The 16,288-nt window shown below is 40.4% G+C and overlaps 1 protein-coding gene across 2 annotated transcripts in view; it reads left to right on the top strand.

Annotated features, from left to right (window-relative positions):
- The window catches only part of LRMDA (leucine rich melanocyte differentiation associated), a 1,024,583-nt gene that overhangs the window by 820,068 nt on the left and 188,227 nt on the right, over nt 1-16,288 (top strand). For both annotated transcript variants that reach the window (XM_053909590.1, XM_053909594.1), the window contains one exon: nt 1,790-1,874. In XM_053909590.1, the coding sequence (XP_053765565.1) occupies nt 1,790-1,874 (85 nt within the window). The remainder of the gene's footprint in view (nt 1-1,789; nt 1,875-16,288) is intronic.

Consider the following 16,288-nt stretch of genomic DNA (forward strand, 5'->3'; position numbering starts at 1 on the left):
GCCCAGTCAGAGGTATTTGCTGAAAGGTAGTTTTTTCCAGTAATTTTAGGAAAAGCTGTCATCAAATTGTCAACAGCCCAAATTGAGATTAAACACACTAAGAAATATCACAATATAGCAACCTAAAATTCATACTGGTATTTTGGGCCTTTATAGCATTGAGGTGGAACAGAAACATTGACAGAGAACCTACAGCCTTTTACTAAGGAAGTATGGTAGATCTGTGGAAGGACAGCTGCCATTACTTTGCCCCATATATCCTGCCTCCAGCATTGAATAGGTGCCATATTTAGAACACTGTCACTGTGTCTCATTTATCATGTGGGGATTGCAAGAGACCCTGAATGCCAAATGGAGGGACATGTGGTGACTTTAGTATTTGAAAATTAATCTAATTTCTGCAGTGTCCTAAGTATCTAATGATATGGTATCTAGCAAGTCCTATCTACTTTTTAAAACATTTTTCTTGGTGACTGAACTTTTATCTTTCAGGACCCAGTACCCTCACATCAAGCTTTAAACACCACATGTTTCCTTTGGAGCTGGAGTGAAGTTGTGCTACCTGAAATCTGTCTCTACCTTAGGGACAGAGCTTCTGATTTTGCTCCATTCAGAACTCTTTCTGTAAAGTCTCCACTGAAAGCTGCTTAATCAAACATCTCAAATGTCAGAAGCAGGGTTTAAAGGGTTTTTCTAGCAAGTAGGTCTAATCTCCTACTTAGCTTTGATTCCTATAATGTAGATAATCTCTTTGGAGAAAAGGCCTGCTCCAAGCAGGGCAAATAATATCCCATAGAATATATTTCCTATTCCAGAAAGAAAAATGTAGCATTAATGAAATTTACTTTTTTTGAAGCTTGGAAAGGTTGTAAGCTTAGGATTTTGATCCTAGCAGATGTTCTTTTTTGGATATTAAAAAAAAAAAAAAGTAGTATTTGATTCAGAAGTCTCAGTAAGAATTGCAATAGTGATGCTTCTTGCTATAAGTATCCACACTGAATGTGTCAGAACGGTCATGGGTTCTGAGGGACACCTGACTCCACAGCCATAGTCCTTTCTTCCTGGCTTCATCCCCTTAGTTGTAGAGTTACAGAGAAAGAAAGGTAGCACTTCTTACCCATACAGGTCACACTATATACAGTTCGATGGTTAAAGAGCTGTTGTGTACAATAAAAAACCATTTTCACAGATACATTTCATATCATTTTCTTTTAGGCTTTGGAATGGCAAAGTTTTATTGGGGACCATTATGTACCAAATTTCAGATGAGTTTTTCAGTGTGGTTGTTAAACTTAGCCAGAACCCCAAATGCACAGTGTACAATGGTTTATATCCTTCGGTTCATGCTACTGAGCTTCTGTGTCTCCATGCCACTGGGCCCACGTAAACTGGCCCTGTTTTTCCCCATCCACCCTGGGGCAAAGCCCAGCATCTTCACTGGTTTCCATAGAAATCTACTCACAGTGAACACTGAATCTGTGGGAAGCACCTGAAGAAGGCCTGTGACCTTTACCCTCTCTCCTTCCTCCTTCTCACCTTTCAGTTCAACACAATAAACAAACCATCCCTTTGTCACAGAGCCCTTTCACCTGTTAGTGAGACTCTTCAAAGCTTCCTATGCTACCCTGCACTCACCAGAACATCTCAGCACAGACAACTCTTGCTTCCTAAGAAGAGTCTTGGTTGATAATACTTCCTCCAGACCCAGATCCCTAGAAGACATGTTTGGTAAATGAAGGTATTTAGTGGCTGGTGTTACTTCATGTTGACATGTTCTTTTATTACGCAGGCTTCCAGTGACCATGTCGAGGCCCCTCCAGAGCACCCCTATACACCCCTGCCTTCTGCTTCCAGGGATCTCACCAATCACCGAGGTAGGAACTCAGCTTTTTATTGCTCTTAGTAGTTACAGGGAGAGACACTTGGCTGTGCAGAGCTCTGGGCTCATTATTGTTGCCTCTGCACTTTAGAAGGAACACAGTGCTTTTCAAGGTCTTGATGAGAAAACCATACCTGTCAAACCTAGTGATTTTAACTCATATTAAATAGAATTTAGTGGCGGTCTACTGGGAAGGCAAATAAATCCATGCTATAATATAATTTTGTGATTTGATTTTTTTTTAAGTAAAGAGATTATAGTACTTAAAAATTACTAAGTAGATCATTACCCGCAGCAAAAGTGTTGGAGAGAATTGAGAAACTCACTAATGTTTGTAGAAGTATCATTGTTTGGAGAGAATAGTTTAAATCTGTAATTTTAAAATGAATGAACTCTATGTTACAACTAAAAGGAATTCCAATTTGCCTAACAACATTGCCCAGGATCAATGCACGGCTTTTCTTAAATTATCTGATCCTCAAAAACATTAATTTGGCTTACCTGGTATTCCCGAACACTTGAATTCTTACTACCATTTCTAGAGTCTACATGGAATATAATTTAAAAATGCCTCATCCCTTTGCTGTCTGCTTAGGCCAAGGACTCTATGATCACCTTTGTTGGAACCGGGGGGACACGAGGCCATGTGGTATAACTGCTTTACCCCTTTTATCCTGGTTATGACTACAGGCATGTTTCTTAATTGTGAATCTGCCTTCCAATCTAAGTAAGAACAGGCTTTTATTGAGGGCATTCCATACTTTGAACAACATTTCCCCAAGCGGGAAACTCCCCTCATACATTCAGGCAACACTGAATAAGGACTGTTCCAGCTCCCACCTTCTTTGCAGGATGGATGGGCATGAACAAAGGCTGTAGAGATGCCCAGAAAGTGGGGAAGCTGGCACTTGAGAAGACATGTGGGCTCTGGGCAAATGGCACACTTCTACTCTGCAGGCAATGATCAAGAGTGTATTGCAGGATTCCAGGTGTCTGTGATTTGGACCTTTGTTGCCTATTTGTTGTCTGGGCACAGTAGGACTTTTCTACATTTGCATATATTTTGGTTCAATTAGAATTCTGTTCATTAGGTGTCAGTTTTGTGGAAATCAACTTTGTTCAAAGGCAAGTAGAACAAACAGCTACCCACGTGCTGTATTTTGAGGACCGCGAATAGAGCTCCCTCACTGAATGTCCTTATGGAAGTCTTGAACATATTCCTTTAGAGACTGGTGTTTTTTGTTTTGTTTTGTTTTGGTTTTTTTTTTTGGTGGGGGGGCAGGTGGAGAGTTCCTCTAGGTGAATAACAATACCATATCTAGACAGAATAACCAATTAACTCTAGCATTATATCCTCATGGATTTATTTATTGGTTTCTTATATTTAAATAAAGGTATTTTTACTGTATAGATCATTGAGTACACTGCATAGGAATTGAAGTCTCAGAGCCCCCAAGTCCACTTGTAAAAGTTGATCTAGCCATGAAATTGAGATTTCACAAAAGAAGGACATAATGAGATGAATGATAATCTCCAATAATAGGACCATATTTCACTGTAATAGTAAAACAAGAAATTTGAACGTTAAAGAAATGGAATAAGACTACAAGTTGTGAAGGTATGTTGAGTAATATTTGGAATATGGAAAAATGCCCAAGGTGTTTAGAGTTAAAACAAATGCCCTTTGATGATGTCAGAGCCCGACATTATGGGAACGTTGTTATCTAAAGGACCCAGCAACAGATATCTCGGTTTTACTGAGGAATACCTTATCCATTTAATGAGCCGGTTGCTTGATTAGTTCGAAGGACCTGGTAGTGAAAAAAGTGAACATAATGAATTGGTGGCCAGGTCTTTGGGCCTGTGGTCTTGTGGATACCAGTAAAGAGAGAGCCAGAGAAATTCATTAAGTTTGAATTATTATTGGAATGATCCATGTAGGGAAGAGATGAGACTGATATGTTTTAGCTTGGCGTGAATCCTATGATAACAAGTGAGGAAAGCCTGATTTTTCAGCACCTGGAATGAGACTACTTAATGCCACTTTGCTTTTTTATATTTAAGTTAAAGAAATTATTCTTTTTTTTCTGATCATATAAACCACCAAACTATCTGAGTATCATTTGTTAATACCTTTATGGAAACAGTTTACAAACCTTTATCCAGGGAGGCTCTTTCACATTGTGAAGGCAAATTACATCATTTCTTTCCCAAGTGAAATCCTCCATGATGTCTGAAACTTGGTCTATAAAATCTTAAGTGGAAGTTCTATTTGCAAATAATTTTTGATTCATCCAGTTCCCAATCTCTTTTCATTCCGCACCAACAACTACATAAACTGGTGGGCAGTAGTTCATGTGCAAATTGCTATTTTTCTGTACATGCCATTTTCCCTTTGCTTGTCCTTTTATGTAACTTCCAATGTCGAGTCTGATAAACCCAAGATTCATTTCCTAAGGACTGTAGATTCAAATGCAAAGGATTTTGCATCTGTAATTTACAGCTAATCCATGCATTGTAGGGATAATAATGCACTGTACTTTTTGATTCTTATAAGAAATTGTTTCTTACATTGATTTTTCCTCTTCCTGAGGTACTTGTAATATTTGCCTCTTTCTCCTTAGTGCAATTGTTTATATTCTTCTTTGTGTGATAGAGGTGAAGTGTATGTATATCTTGAACTCTTCATAAATGAAAGTTCCCTGAGGGGCAGTAAAGATTCTGATTGTTCTTCTCTTTCACATCACTGGTTCCTGCTCATACTACAGGTATCAGCTTAAATATCCCAGCTGTAAGGAAGACTCTTCTGATACCACCCCACACATTTATATTAGGTCAGTGCTCTTTTATTTGGGGACTGTCTTCTTGGACAGGCTATAAGGTCTTAGAGGCATTGATGGAGATTGTGTCTCTTTGCTCACCATTGTGCCTGCAATGCCTAGCACAGGGCTTCCTGCTTAATAGAAGCTCAGGTTAATATTTGTTCAGTAAATGATGAGAGACGAAAGTCAGTAATTTAGATGCCTCTGTGAGATAACTTGATTGTGTCTGAGAAAAGAGACCCATCTTTCTTTGGGAGTGAGTGATACTGGAAGGAAAGGCCAGCCTTGTGGACCTCAGACCTCAACTTTGGTTGCTTTCACAACCCCATATCACCATGGTTGGGTCTATATCTATTGGTTCATTGCCAGACATCATTTTAGCCACATTGTATAACTTCCAAGTAGATAATAATTTTTATGTCATAGTTTTCAAAGTCTGGTATTTTGATGGTAGGAAGGAAATAGGATGAATTAAAGCAACTAATAGAATTATTTTACTAGAACAGAAGCTTCAAAGAAGGGGCTGGACTTGCAATGAGATGCAGGCTGTGATATATATGTGGTTTTAGAATGGTGTGCCTGAATCTCTCTGAGAATTCTGCTCTAGGTCTGAGTATGTCTTTAGAGTACAGGGACCACGCGGCTGTGTCAATGATCCCAGTTGATACCTAGTGGCAGTCTACTTACTATATCCTCTATTGGGTATCCACATTATGAGGAGTGTTGAAATGTTAGAAAAATGTTTCTTTAAATATGTGCATAGGACATACACCTGCCTGCCAGGTATTGCCACTCTTTATCTGGTAGCTGTTAGAAATGGAATTTGCATTTATATAGACCACTGTGTCTTTTGGGGAAAACATTTCTGTTTAGTGAATAGACCATATCATACTCAAGACAACCCTATAAAGTAGGAAGAGTAAATATTATTATCCCCATTTAACAGAGGAAGGCGCCAAGAACTGCTGGGGAAGACTAAGTCACTCATTGACAGAGGCAGGGAAAAAAATATTCAGAGTTCTGTGTCCTTGACTCCCAGGCCACCCCTGACATGTGTCCTTCACACAGGACATCTGAAGCAAATACAGGACTGACCGTGGCATTGTGCTGGAGGGAAGAAGAAAGTACAGGCAGAGAAATGGCCTGGAAATGGCCACTGCCAGGGGTGAATTTCCAAATCCTTTGCTAAGGCTGCAGCAAAGTATTATAGTATCCTTGCCTGTTTTTGTCAAAAGAATTGTGTTACTTTCCTTCCCTCCCTTCTTTTAAATTACAAGTCTATAAATTCAAGAGCAGAGAAAGTTTGAAAAACCAAAGGGGAGAATGCTATGGCATCAGTCTGTATTCAGATAGGAAAAAAGAAGACCCACTATATATTCACATCATGAAGGGTTTTAATGTGAGGAATGAGAGAGAGCCTTATCCAGTCAGGGAAGACCCCACTCAGTGTCCCAGCCTCACACCGAGGCTGGTGATCCTTGAGAGCTTGCTGAAGTTTCTGCACATGTCAGGAATGCCTGGGAACCTCCTAGTGACATTCTCTATGTGCAGCGCCGCTGTGGGAGTGACTCTAAAGAAGTTCACTTGGACACTGCTTCAAACATTAGAACTGCCCAGACATTGCCCTGCTCCTCTTTCTCTCTGGATTTCCAAGTCATACTCCAGTGTCTCTGTTTGGCTCAGTCTAATGTAGAATCATGCACCAAGGGAAGTCTCAGAAATGCAGTTTCTAGTTCCTCCTCTGAGCTGCAGAGAAAACCTTAGTAGAGGGTGGTGGTGATGCCAGGTTAGAACAGACAATCCCACACGTATCCCATAATCTGACATGGCCAGTAGCTATCACACCAAAGGCCCCATTACGGTGCATTTGTATGCACATTTTGCAAAGTTATTGCAAGTCCAGTGAACATCCCTGAATTATTATTTTTCCCTGATGCTTATACAGTCTTGAAAATATGCCATAGTTACCTTGTTGTATTAAGCATTGGACTTTAAGTGTATGAAAGAAAGAATGCAAGAAACCAAGAGGAAATCTATGGAAACTTGCTTGGAGATGGTTGCCAACCTACTTCCACCCAACCTTGGCAATCTTGCCGTTATCTCTGACACATTTGGTAGGTGTTCATCCTCTTCTGCAGCCAGGGGCTTGGTCTATTTGTGTTTGAAATTGATTGCTGGGACTGCCATTGAATGATTTACATAGCAACTCATCATAATTAGTTATCGTTTGCAGTCTCCTTAATGTGAGTTGCATTTTATGCTTAGGAATTGATTTTTCTGTATATCTCCATGAAGCAGCAAAATGTGTGCCATCCAAATAAGAAGAAAAAGACAGAAAGAAAAACAGCAGGCATTTTTTTTATTTTCTTAACAGTTTTAGCATGAGATATAAAATATGTTTTCACAGAAGCCATAAATAGAGTGTTTTGCTTCAACTATTTAAATAAGTCAAAATGAAATGAATAAGAAGAAAATGTATGGATGTGTGTGAAGATGTGGCAATGTAGACAAAGACGTTTGGGATGGGGAGATGTTGGCCAGAAAACCTGCATGCCAATGAGCAGAATACTTTCGGGAGGGTTCAAGATGGGGCTGCTTGATAACCAAACTTCTCATTACAATTTGTTTTAGGCTTAGAGGATTTGGAGGTAATCTGTCTCTTTCAGACAATTTTTAATTTTTTTTTTCCTGTTTTTTGTTTGTTTGTTTGTTTGTTTGTTTTTTATGGTCCTCACGTCTTGCTATGTCATCCCACAGGGGACATGAAACCTAAGTAGGTTTGATTGTTATAAACAAAATCTACACAGAATAAGAGCACAGACTAAATGAAAATAAATACATTTATTTAGGTTATCTTAATAGGTCAGCATTAAGGTATCTTTTTGCCTATTGCTTGTTGGTCCTCATTGACCATTTAAAAAGATGAAATAAGCAATCTGATGGTTATGGTGACTTTGCCAGGTAGGTCCCACCTGAGATCAGACCCTATGACTAAAGCAGCCTGCTTACTTATTGCTTTCTGTCTTCCTAAATATTTTGATTAGTTTTTCAAGGGAGCTAACTATTGGATAATTTCTCAAAAAACATCACCGAGTCATTGAAGATTCACAGAAGCATGGCAGATCCAGCTCTTCTCCATGGAAAGTGTATTGAAAACTGTGAAAGAGAGAGAGAGAGAATGGGAGGGAGCGAGCAAGAAGAAAAAAGAAAAAGAAAATAACTTTAGCAATTGGCAAGGATGGCCTCCTTGCTGACAGGAACGTGTTTCTTCTGTGGGTCCTGCTACATAAGTGCATGGCCTCAGCTCTCTTCTTTCAGACTCCATGCCATGGCTTTGCCCTGGCTGTGAGGGGAAGAGTGTGTTGGTTCCTTGTGCAGAGCTATTATTAGCATTTTCTAATTATGTAAAATGCTTCCTCTGATGACATTTCAACAGAACCCATTACTTTAGTTTTCTTTCCTTCATAATGCTTTTATGGGCTTATAATCTTGGTGGAATTCTCAGATGCTGAGAGATGCTAAAGTTTCCTTTATTTAATCGAGGTGACTAGTGATTTGACAGTGGTGGTTGACAGGTTTATTTTATCTGCGTGGCAGTGGGAGTCTATTTTCAGTGTGTGCACTCTGTTCCAAAGTAAAAGGACTTTACTAAGTGCTGAATAAATTGTACTTTCCTTTGATTCTAGACCTTGCTGAAATGGTTTAAAAACTCTAGTCTGGGTCATCAAATTCATCTCTCTGCTGCTTTGCAGGGTCAATAGCTTCACTCTGTACTGAGCAGGGCTGGGTGGATTGGAATGGAGGGTAGTGTAGATTAAAACTTCCGCATATATATAGATAGATGTGCATGTGTGTGCTCGCTGTCTGGGAAGGTGGCAGTGATGGAAGAGCAAGCCAAGTGGAATCTGAAGATGGATGAATCCGTTCGGCTATTACCAAGACTGGCATGGACTTCAGCCAGGAACTTTAAGCAACCTCCTTTAAGCATTTGAAATCCATAGGGGTCCATTACCTATCTTTTTTTCTCCAAGGATGATTTTTCATTTGCAGTCTCCATGATTGCTTTATTTCTACTCTTTGGGCAGAATTGTTGTGCACTCATAGACACAGAGGGGCTACGAATTTGGCTCTTCTGTTCCAGCAGCAAAGTAAGGAGGCAAAAATGGAGTCATGCCTTGTATTCCCAACAGGAACAAACTTTACTTCTGCAGGATAAGAGATAACCCTTCCCCTAAAAAACCAGTCCAAATAAAAAATGGTGGTGAAGGGGCACCTGGGTGGCTTAGTTGGTTAAGTGTTTGACTCTTGATTTAGGCTCAGGTCATGATCTCAGGGTTTGTGAGTTTGAGTCCCATGTCAGTGTCTGTGCTCTCTGCTGCCAGCACAGGACCTGCTTGGGATTCATTTTCTCTCTCTCTGACCCTCCCCTTTCCCTCTCCTGCCCGCCCTCTCTCTCTCTCTCTTGATAAATAAATAAACATTTTTAAAAAATTATGGTGAAAATATGTCCCTCTGCCTTAAAAATGGAGAGTCTTGGATTGACATGATTGAAGATTCTAAATGTCTTGAAGTTTTAGAGTCATGGGCTATTTCTAATCCCTTTCACTACAAGTGAAGAATTGAGACATGGTGAAATATGACTTATGCAATGACAGATGCTGCTCTCACCACCTTCATGTAAGGAGTTTTTCCATCATCCAATGTCTTTACTTAGTATCCACTGTGTACAAAGCATATGTTAGCATTTGTGGAAAAACTGAAGGATAGAGAGCATGGTATCTGTCTTCTAAGAATTTATGGTTTGATTGAGGACATACCAAAATGAAGCAATGCCAATCAAGCTAGATATTATATATTATATAAGTAAAAGTTGCCTGACATGGTAAAACCTTAAATGTTGTAAATGTTTAGAAAAGTTGGGAATCAATAAATGTTAGAATAGTCAGGCATGGCTGTTTGGCAGAGTTGGCCTTGAGCTTTGAAAGGCAAGTACGGCATGAGTAGATGGAAGGCAGAAGAAAGGTATTCCAGAAAGAAAGAAAAAAAAAAGGGATATGGGTAAAGAAGAAGCACAAATGTAAGAACAGATAGAACTGACTAGAGGAAGGGGTCTGGCTTTGAAAAAGTCAGAAGTGAGGTTAGGTTTGTAGGATGGATTATGGCAGGTCTTGAATAGGCAAAAGCATCTAGATTTGATTTAAAGCTGTTCTTTTGGATTATTAATCTGAAAAGGTGTGAGGAGGGAGTTGGAAAGAAAAGTCTGGAATTGAGGAGGCCACTGTGGGATGGCGTCAAAGTTTTGGAAACTTTGGATTTCTTGATACCAGGCTATGTGACTGCAGACTGCTGCTTCCAAAGAGCAGGTTTCTAACAAAGGCAATTTAGGAAACAACTTGGTAACAGATGGGGAAGACAGCTGGGGCCAGGGCACTTCCAGTGGAGCAGGGAGACAGCAATGTAACGGTAACCTTCCAACCACCATGGAATTGTTGTTTAAGGTTGCTGATGGTTTGGTCATAGGGTATCTCTGGCTCAGGCATCAGAGAAAATGGACAGTTGGTGCCTTTCCTCCCCACATTATTCAAAGTATTTCTGATGTTGGCTTTTGAAATGAAAATTTAGAGCCCAGTATCAGGATAATGTTGAAATAATCTAGCGTTGATGATGAAGACCCTGGAGTGGCTGGCTGGTTGGAGGAACAGAGAAGGGTAGGGATATGAGAAACATTCTGTAGCAAATGCAATAGACTGACTTAATGACTGATTATGTTTAGAGACAGAGAGTACAAGAGAACAGAAGACTGTGAGGACGCTGTCAGGGTGTATGGGAAGCAGTGGTCTCTGCTGGTATCCCCCTTCTTTCTTCTCACCTTGCAGAATGCTTCCCTACCACTCATGCATGAGCTATAATCTAGCCTGTTAAATGGGAGTCTGCCAGAATTAATGTAGTGGAGCTCATAGCAACAGGAACAAACATACAATAAGCAGGCAAAGCAGCCACAAAAATTTGTTCTCATTCTGATCTTTGGCTCCAGATGAGCTACATTCTTTAAAAAAAAACAAAAAAAAAACAAAAAAAAACCCAAAAAAACTAATAAGTGCCCAACATGTTTATTCCAAAATCTTGGGTTTCTGGAAGAAGAACTATTTGAAGCCAATGGTTTTGGTCTAGATTGTTCTGCTGAGAACTCTGCCCAGCATTCACCTCCCCATCCCGGTTCTAATTCATTTGTTTCCCTATATCTTGTAGAAAACTTTACCCCTGCCCCAGGTTTTTCCTCATGTAGAGATTTTACAACCTTTTTGGAACAAATAAACAAACATCTGGAATCATGTGGTACATTTAATTAAAAAGTTTGCATTTGGCCAGAAATGGTAAAATCATGAAAAATGGCCTGTCGGTGAGCTCAAGAAGGCCAAACAATGACGTTGTTGGCTGCAAACGGATTGAAATTGAGTGAGGTGAACACCTGCTCAGTTCAGCCTGCTGTCCTCCAGCTTCCCCCTCCTACCCATTAATATTTACTGCTCTGCTTCTTTATCCATTCTAATGAAATTTTTGGTTGGGGCTGGTCAGGGGAGAAGGCTGTTACTTTTCCAATAACCTCGGATTTGTTGGGATACGTATACTTTATAAAGAGTGCAATATTGGGCTTTTTGACTTTTCACTTCCCTTAATCAGAATTCCATATGCTTCAGGTCACTGCAGAGGCCTGTTTCTGTTTCTTCAATCAGTCGGCCAACCACTTTTTTTTCTTTTGGGAGGAACCCTGCACTGGGGGTTGTGGGAGATGCACAAGAAGCCGTGGGCTCTGCCTTCAGGAATCCTGTAGTCTAACTGTAGAAATGAGGCTCTACACACAGAGAACGGAGGTCAAGCTACAAGAGTACACAGGAGGGAACATGAGAGAAGAGCAGAGGGTTGGGATGTAGCCTTGGGTGAAAGGAGAAAGCTGGGTTTATCACATCACTTGGGAGTCGCCATTTCTAAGTTCTTTCTACTCTGACATATAGAAAAGGCTTGACTCTGCCCACTCCCTACTTCCAACTGGCTGAGAGTGCTTTCTTCTAATCACCTCTTATAAACCTACAAACCAAGAAAGAGAAATGTGTACTTGATAGAGAAATGCAGTTTCAAAACAGACCCTCCATCCTCTCTGTCTCCATTCACCCATTCCCACCTAATTATTGCTCCTGTGGACTTTGAATATAAAAAATTCTAAAGCCACCCCTGGAAGGAAACCATCTGTATAGATGATGCACCTGGAGGAAGTCTCCCTGGGTGGTTTCAGGGTGTGAAAGAGAATTTGGGAAGAGACCAAGTAGAGTTCTTGTTTAATTTCTGGCCATAGTCCAGCTGAGGGGTGTGTGAGAGAAATAATCTTAAAGCAGGGTTAGATATGATGATTTTACCTTTCTAAGGATCTTCTCCTCTGTGAAACATGTCTGTCCTAAAGTAAAATATGTCTGTTTGCATATTAAGAGAAAAATGTTGAAACTATCTGGCTTTGCAGAGTGTATGCTCTGATATGTCTTCTACTTGAGGATTTATACCCAGGATGAAGTTATTCTAAGGAAAAGATGAAGTTTTTCTTCTTGTAGGGAATACAATGGAAATAGCCAGGGGGACTGAAATTACAGCGGGTACCATCCAGGCTGGATTTGAGGAAAGGATGAGTATTGTTGAACTAGAGTGACAATTGGCAAGGGAGATTGGAAAATCACCATTCCCCAAAGGCTTTTACTGAAGAATATGCTCATCTGTCTTTGGGAATTGAATAGTGTAGCCTGAAGGAAGTAAAATGAAACATACAGCTTTCAAATCCAATCAGGATTTGAAACCCAGACCCAGGGTTTTCCATATCTATGCTAGTCTGGCTTTATCATAAAGTAAAACAGGGTTTCACCTTGAGCCCTCTGGATTTGTACAAGCACAGACAGATATAAGAACATGCTGGAAAAACACTCCACTGTTGTCAGAGGCGTTCTTAGTCCTCAACTCTTTATTATTCTTGTGCATCTGTTTCTTTAAATACTCTCTGCAGAAGCATTAGCATGAAAATAAAAGAGTACAGCAACTTGGAATTTTCCATTTGTAGCTTCCTTAGTCTGTGGGGTCAAAGTTCTATCCTCAGGGATGCTAATGCAAACTCTATGTGCTATTCCAGGGCAACTGTTCCTCAACTAAAAGACAAGAGGGGGCGGGGAGCCAGGAAAATAATGCAATGCTAATTCCTAAACACAGACTGCCTAGAGATTCCAATTTAAATTGTAGCTCCCCTACTCTTATTCCCACCCTCCCCCAAAGAAAAAAACTTTTTTGTGTTGTAAGGACAGACATCTGTGTAAGAGCAATAAAAACAGTCTTCTCTCCTGTGGATTAGCTCTTTATTCCTTTATTTATCTTGCTCTATTTCATCAGTTTCTCCAAAATCAAGAATAGTCAAAAAGGATAAGATGCAGTCCCTTTCTTTGTTTTTGATTAACGTAACCCATATAACCATCCTTCCCACAAACTGTCTTCTCAAGAGAGCATTCCTTCTTATGTATTATTTCTCTCTTTCTTCATCTGCTCCTTTGGAAACTTTCCGGAACTTCATATGTACAAACGGCCAAGGTCCCCTGGAGAACAGGTTAGGCAGAGCAGTAAATGGTGGCATATGTGCAAGAGTGTAAGGCACAATGAGAACACAGACAGCACAAAGAACATGTTCTCCAGCCTCCTTTTCTTCTTCTGAATCCCTAGATATTTATTAACTCATGGGCTATTTACTGAACACATACTGTGTACCAAGCAGTATTCTTGATGTGGAAAACAAGGGTAAATGAAAAACTGAATTTCCTTACTGCCTACAGCCCATTGACAAGTCCTTGAAACAGGCAGAGTGACATTCCTCCAGGAACTCTACTCCCTTGATGATGACTCTTTGCTAAGGGCAAAAGGCAATATTAGCTTAACATTATCCTGATGCCCCAGGATCCTGTAAGACTACTTTAAACATTTAAAAATTCCTTTGGAAACGTCCTTTATCTCTACCCCAATGCTCCCCAACCCCAAGATATAGGTTGGCAATCATAGTCCAAGCTTATGGCCCACTGATATAAATCTGAAGGATCTCATGACTGAGGTTTTACTGAACAGTAATAAATGACCTTTTCCTAACAGCTGCTAGCCCCTTGAGGTCCTGGAAACCTTGCTTCAACAATTCCTTACAGACTTACACTATTCCTGGGCCCCTCCCAACCTGAAGATGTATAATCAGTCATCTGCCACAACTCCAGTGTAGCTCTTTCTGCCCATGGATCCTGTCCCAGTGTTGCAGGATATTTTATCTCAGTACCCGGGGTTCTTATCTCACTGCTTTGAAGAATGAAGAGGTGGACACAAAATGAGCAGCAAGCAAAAGTTTATTAGAGTATAAGATCAGATGGCAAGAATAGTATGAAATCTCTCTTTTACAGAGGAGGGCATTTGAAAGTGAATGCCCGTGACTATAGGCAAGGGTCCTTGTTTTGGTCAGCGCACCCCTTCCGTTCCCCCTTGTTCCTTCTCAGGTTCTACCCTTATTGGCTTCATAACTCTAGGTGTTGGGTTGTCCATTCCTGATTGACTCCATTCCATTGTGTGAGGAGGAGTCAGACTATGGTCATATCATTCCTTGTGGGTCATACGTTTTGTGGTCTACTACTTATTTTTAGTTTGGTCTTTTGTCAAATTCCGGAGGAAAACCTGAGAGGGAGTCGGTAGGGTCTCCTACATTCTTAAGAGGAACTGGGGTGCCTGGGTGGCTCAGTTGGTTAAGCGTGTGACTTCAGCTCAGGTCATGATCTCGGGTCCGTGCATTCGAGCCCCAGTCAGGCTCTGTGCTGACAGCTCAGAGCCTGGAGCCTATTTCGGATTCTGTGTTTCCCTTTCTGCCCCTCCCCCACTCATGCTCTGTATCTGTGTGTGTGTGTGTGTGTGTATGTGTGTGTCTCAAAAATAAATAAGCATTAAAAAATAATGATAATAAAAAGAGGAACCTTACACCTGAGGGGGTTTGCCTTGCTCAGGCACTCCCAGCATTATTCCAAAATATGTGTTTTTTCCCTGGGTGGGGATCTCAGGTCCTAATCTTTCCCTATATGCTTATTTTATCCTATCTTTTCCTATGATACCTACACTTTAATAAAACCACCTTTTTGCACCAAAGATGTCTCAAGAATTCTTTCTTGGCCATAGGCTCCAAACCCCAACACTTCAAGCCACACCACTCTGAGCATTAGGGAAAGAGTGATGAATAAAGCAGACAAAAATCTTTGTCTTCAAAGAGCTTATATTCTAGTGAGAGAAAGGATGGATAATTAAGATAAAATATAAAAGCAGCATAGAGTATCAAAAATACTAAGATGAAAAGAAAAGCAGGAAAAAGAGATGAAGGAGTAATATGTTGGTAATTTGAGATTTGATAGCCAGAGAAGTCACCACTGAGAAAATGGCATTGGAGTCATAACTTGAAGGAAGTGAGGGATGGAAACCTGAGAATATCTGAGAGAAAAGTGACGACGTAAGCTGAGGAAGGAGCATGGAACAGGCCCTGAGGTAGAAGCATGCCTGAAATACGTGAAGGGAAGCTAGGAGATCAGTGTGGTTGGAGTAAGTAATCTAGCAGGGGAGGAACGTGGTCAAGGAAGCATAGATGAAGTAAGAACAATATGAGAAGCCAGAACTTATAGCATCTTAGAGGCCATTTACTGTCCCTTAGGCAGAAAGTCGTTTTACGGCATTAACTGAAATGATAGAAATGATGATTCTACTTTCTATAGGGGAAAGTAAAAACCAAAACCAATGATTAACTGGAAACGAAGATCAGAACCTATGTAGATTCTCTGCAAGATAGATAAAAGGATAGGATTGAAGAGATTCATCACAGCTCAAAATCAATGTAAGAGATTTTAAAAATGTAGGCCCAGCTTCAGAAATTTGCTAGGCACAGGGAACTCCTGGGGGCTTCATAGCAGCCAACAAGCCAAACCTCCACAGTGAATGGTCACTTGGGTCACCCTATCTGTATGATGTGGCTTGAAGTGTTGGGGTTTGTAGCCCACAGCCAAGAAAAAATTCTTGAGACATCTTTGATGCAAAAAGGTAGCTTTATTAAAGCATGGGGACAGGATCTGTGGGCAGTAAGAGCTGCACTGGGATTATGAGGAGTGACTGATAACGTACTTGGGAGTTGGGGGAGGTAAAGGCTAGGGGAAGTTTCCAAAAGGCTTTCATATGCTAAAGAAGACTCACAGGATCCCTGAGGCCTCCCTATTGTCAAGCTAAGGTTGTTTTTCCCTCTAGCAAAGCATTAAGACAGTTGGGGAGTTCCTGAAGGAATGTTAAACTCTGCCTGCCTCAAGTACAGTAAAACCTTGGATTTTGAGTAACTTGTTCTGCAACTTATTAGACATTTCTAATAAGTTTAACTTGATAAATGAGCGATGTCTTACAATATGAATAGTATGTGACACTGAACTTCACATGATCACAACTGAGCCAGTGGTTCTTGAAATTAGCTTTGGATTACAAACTTGGATTACAAGTGTTTTGGATTACACAC

The sequence above is a fragment of the Panthera pardus genome, unplaced genomic scaffold, assembly GCF_024362965.1.
Source record: "Panthera pardus isolate Hobbes unplaced genomic scaffold, ASM2436296v1 HiC_scaffold_22, whole genome shotgun sequence".
NCBI classification, from domain to species: Eukaryota; Metazoa; Chordata; class Mammalia; order Carnivora; family Felidae; genus Panthera; species Panthera pardus.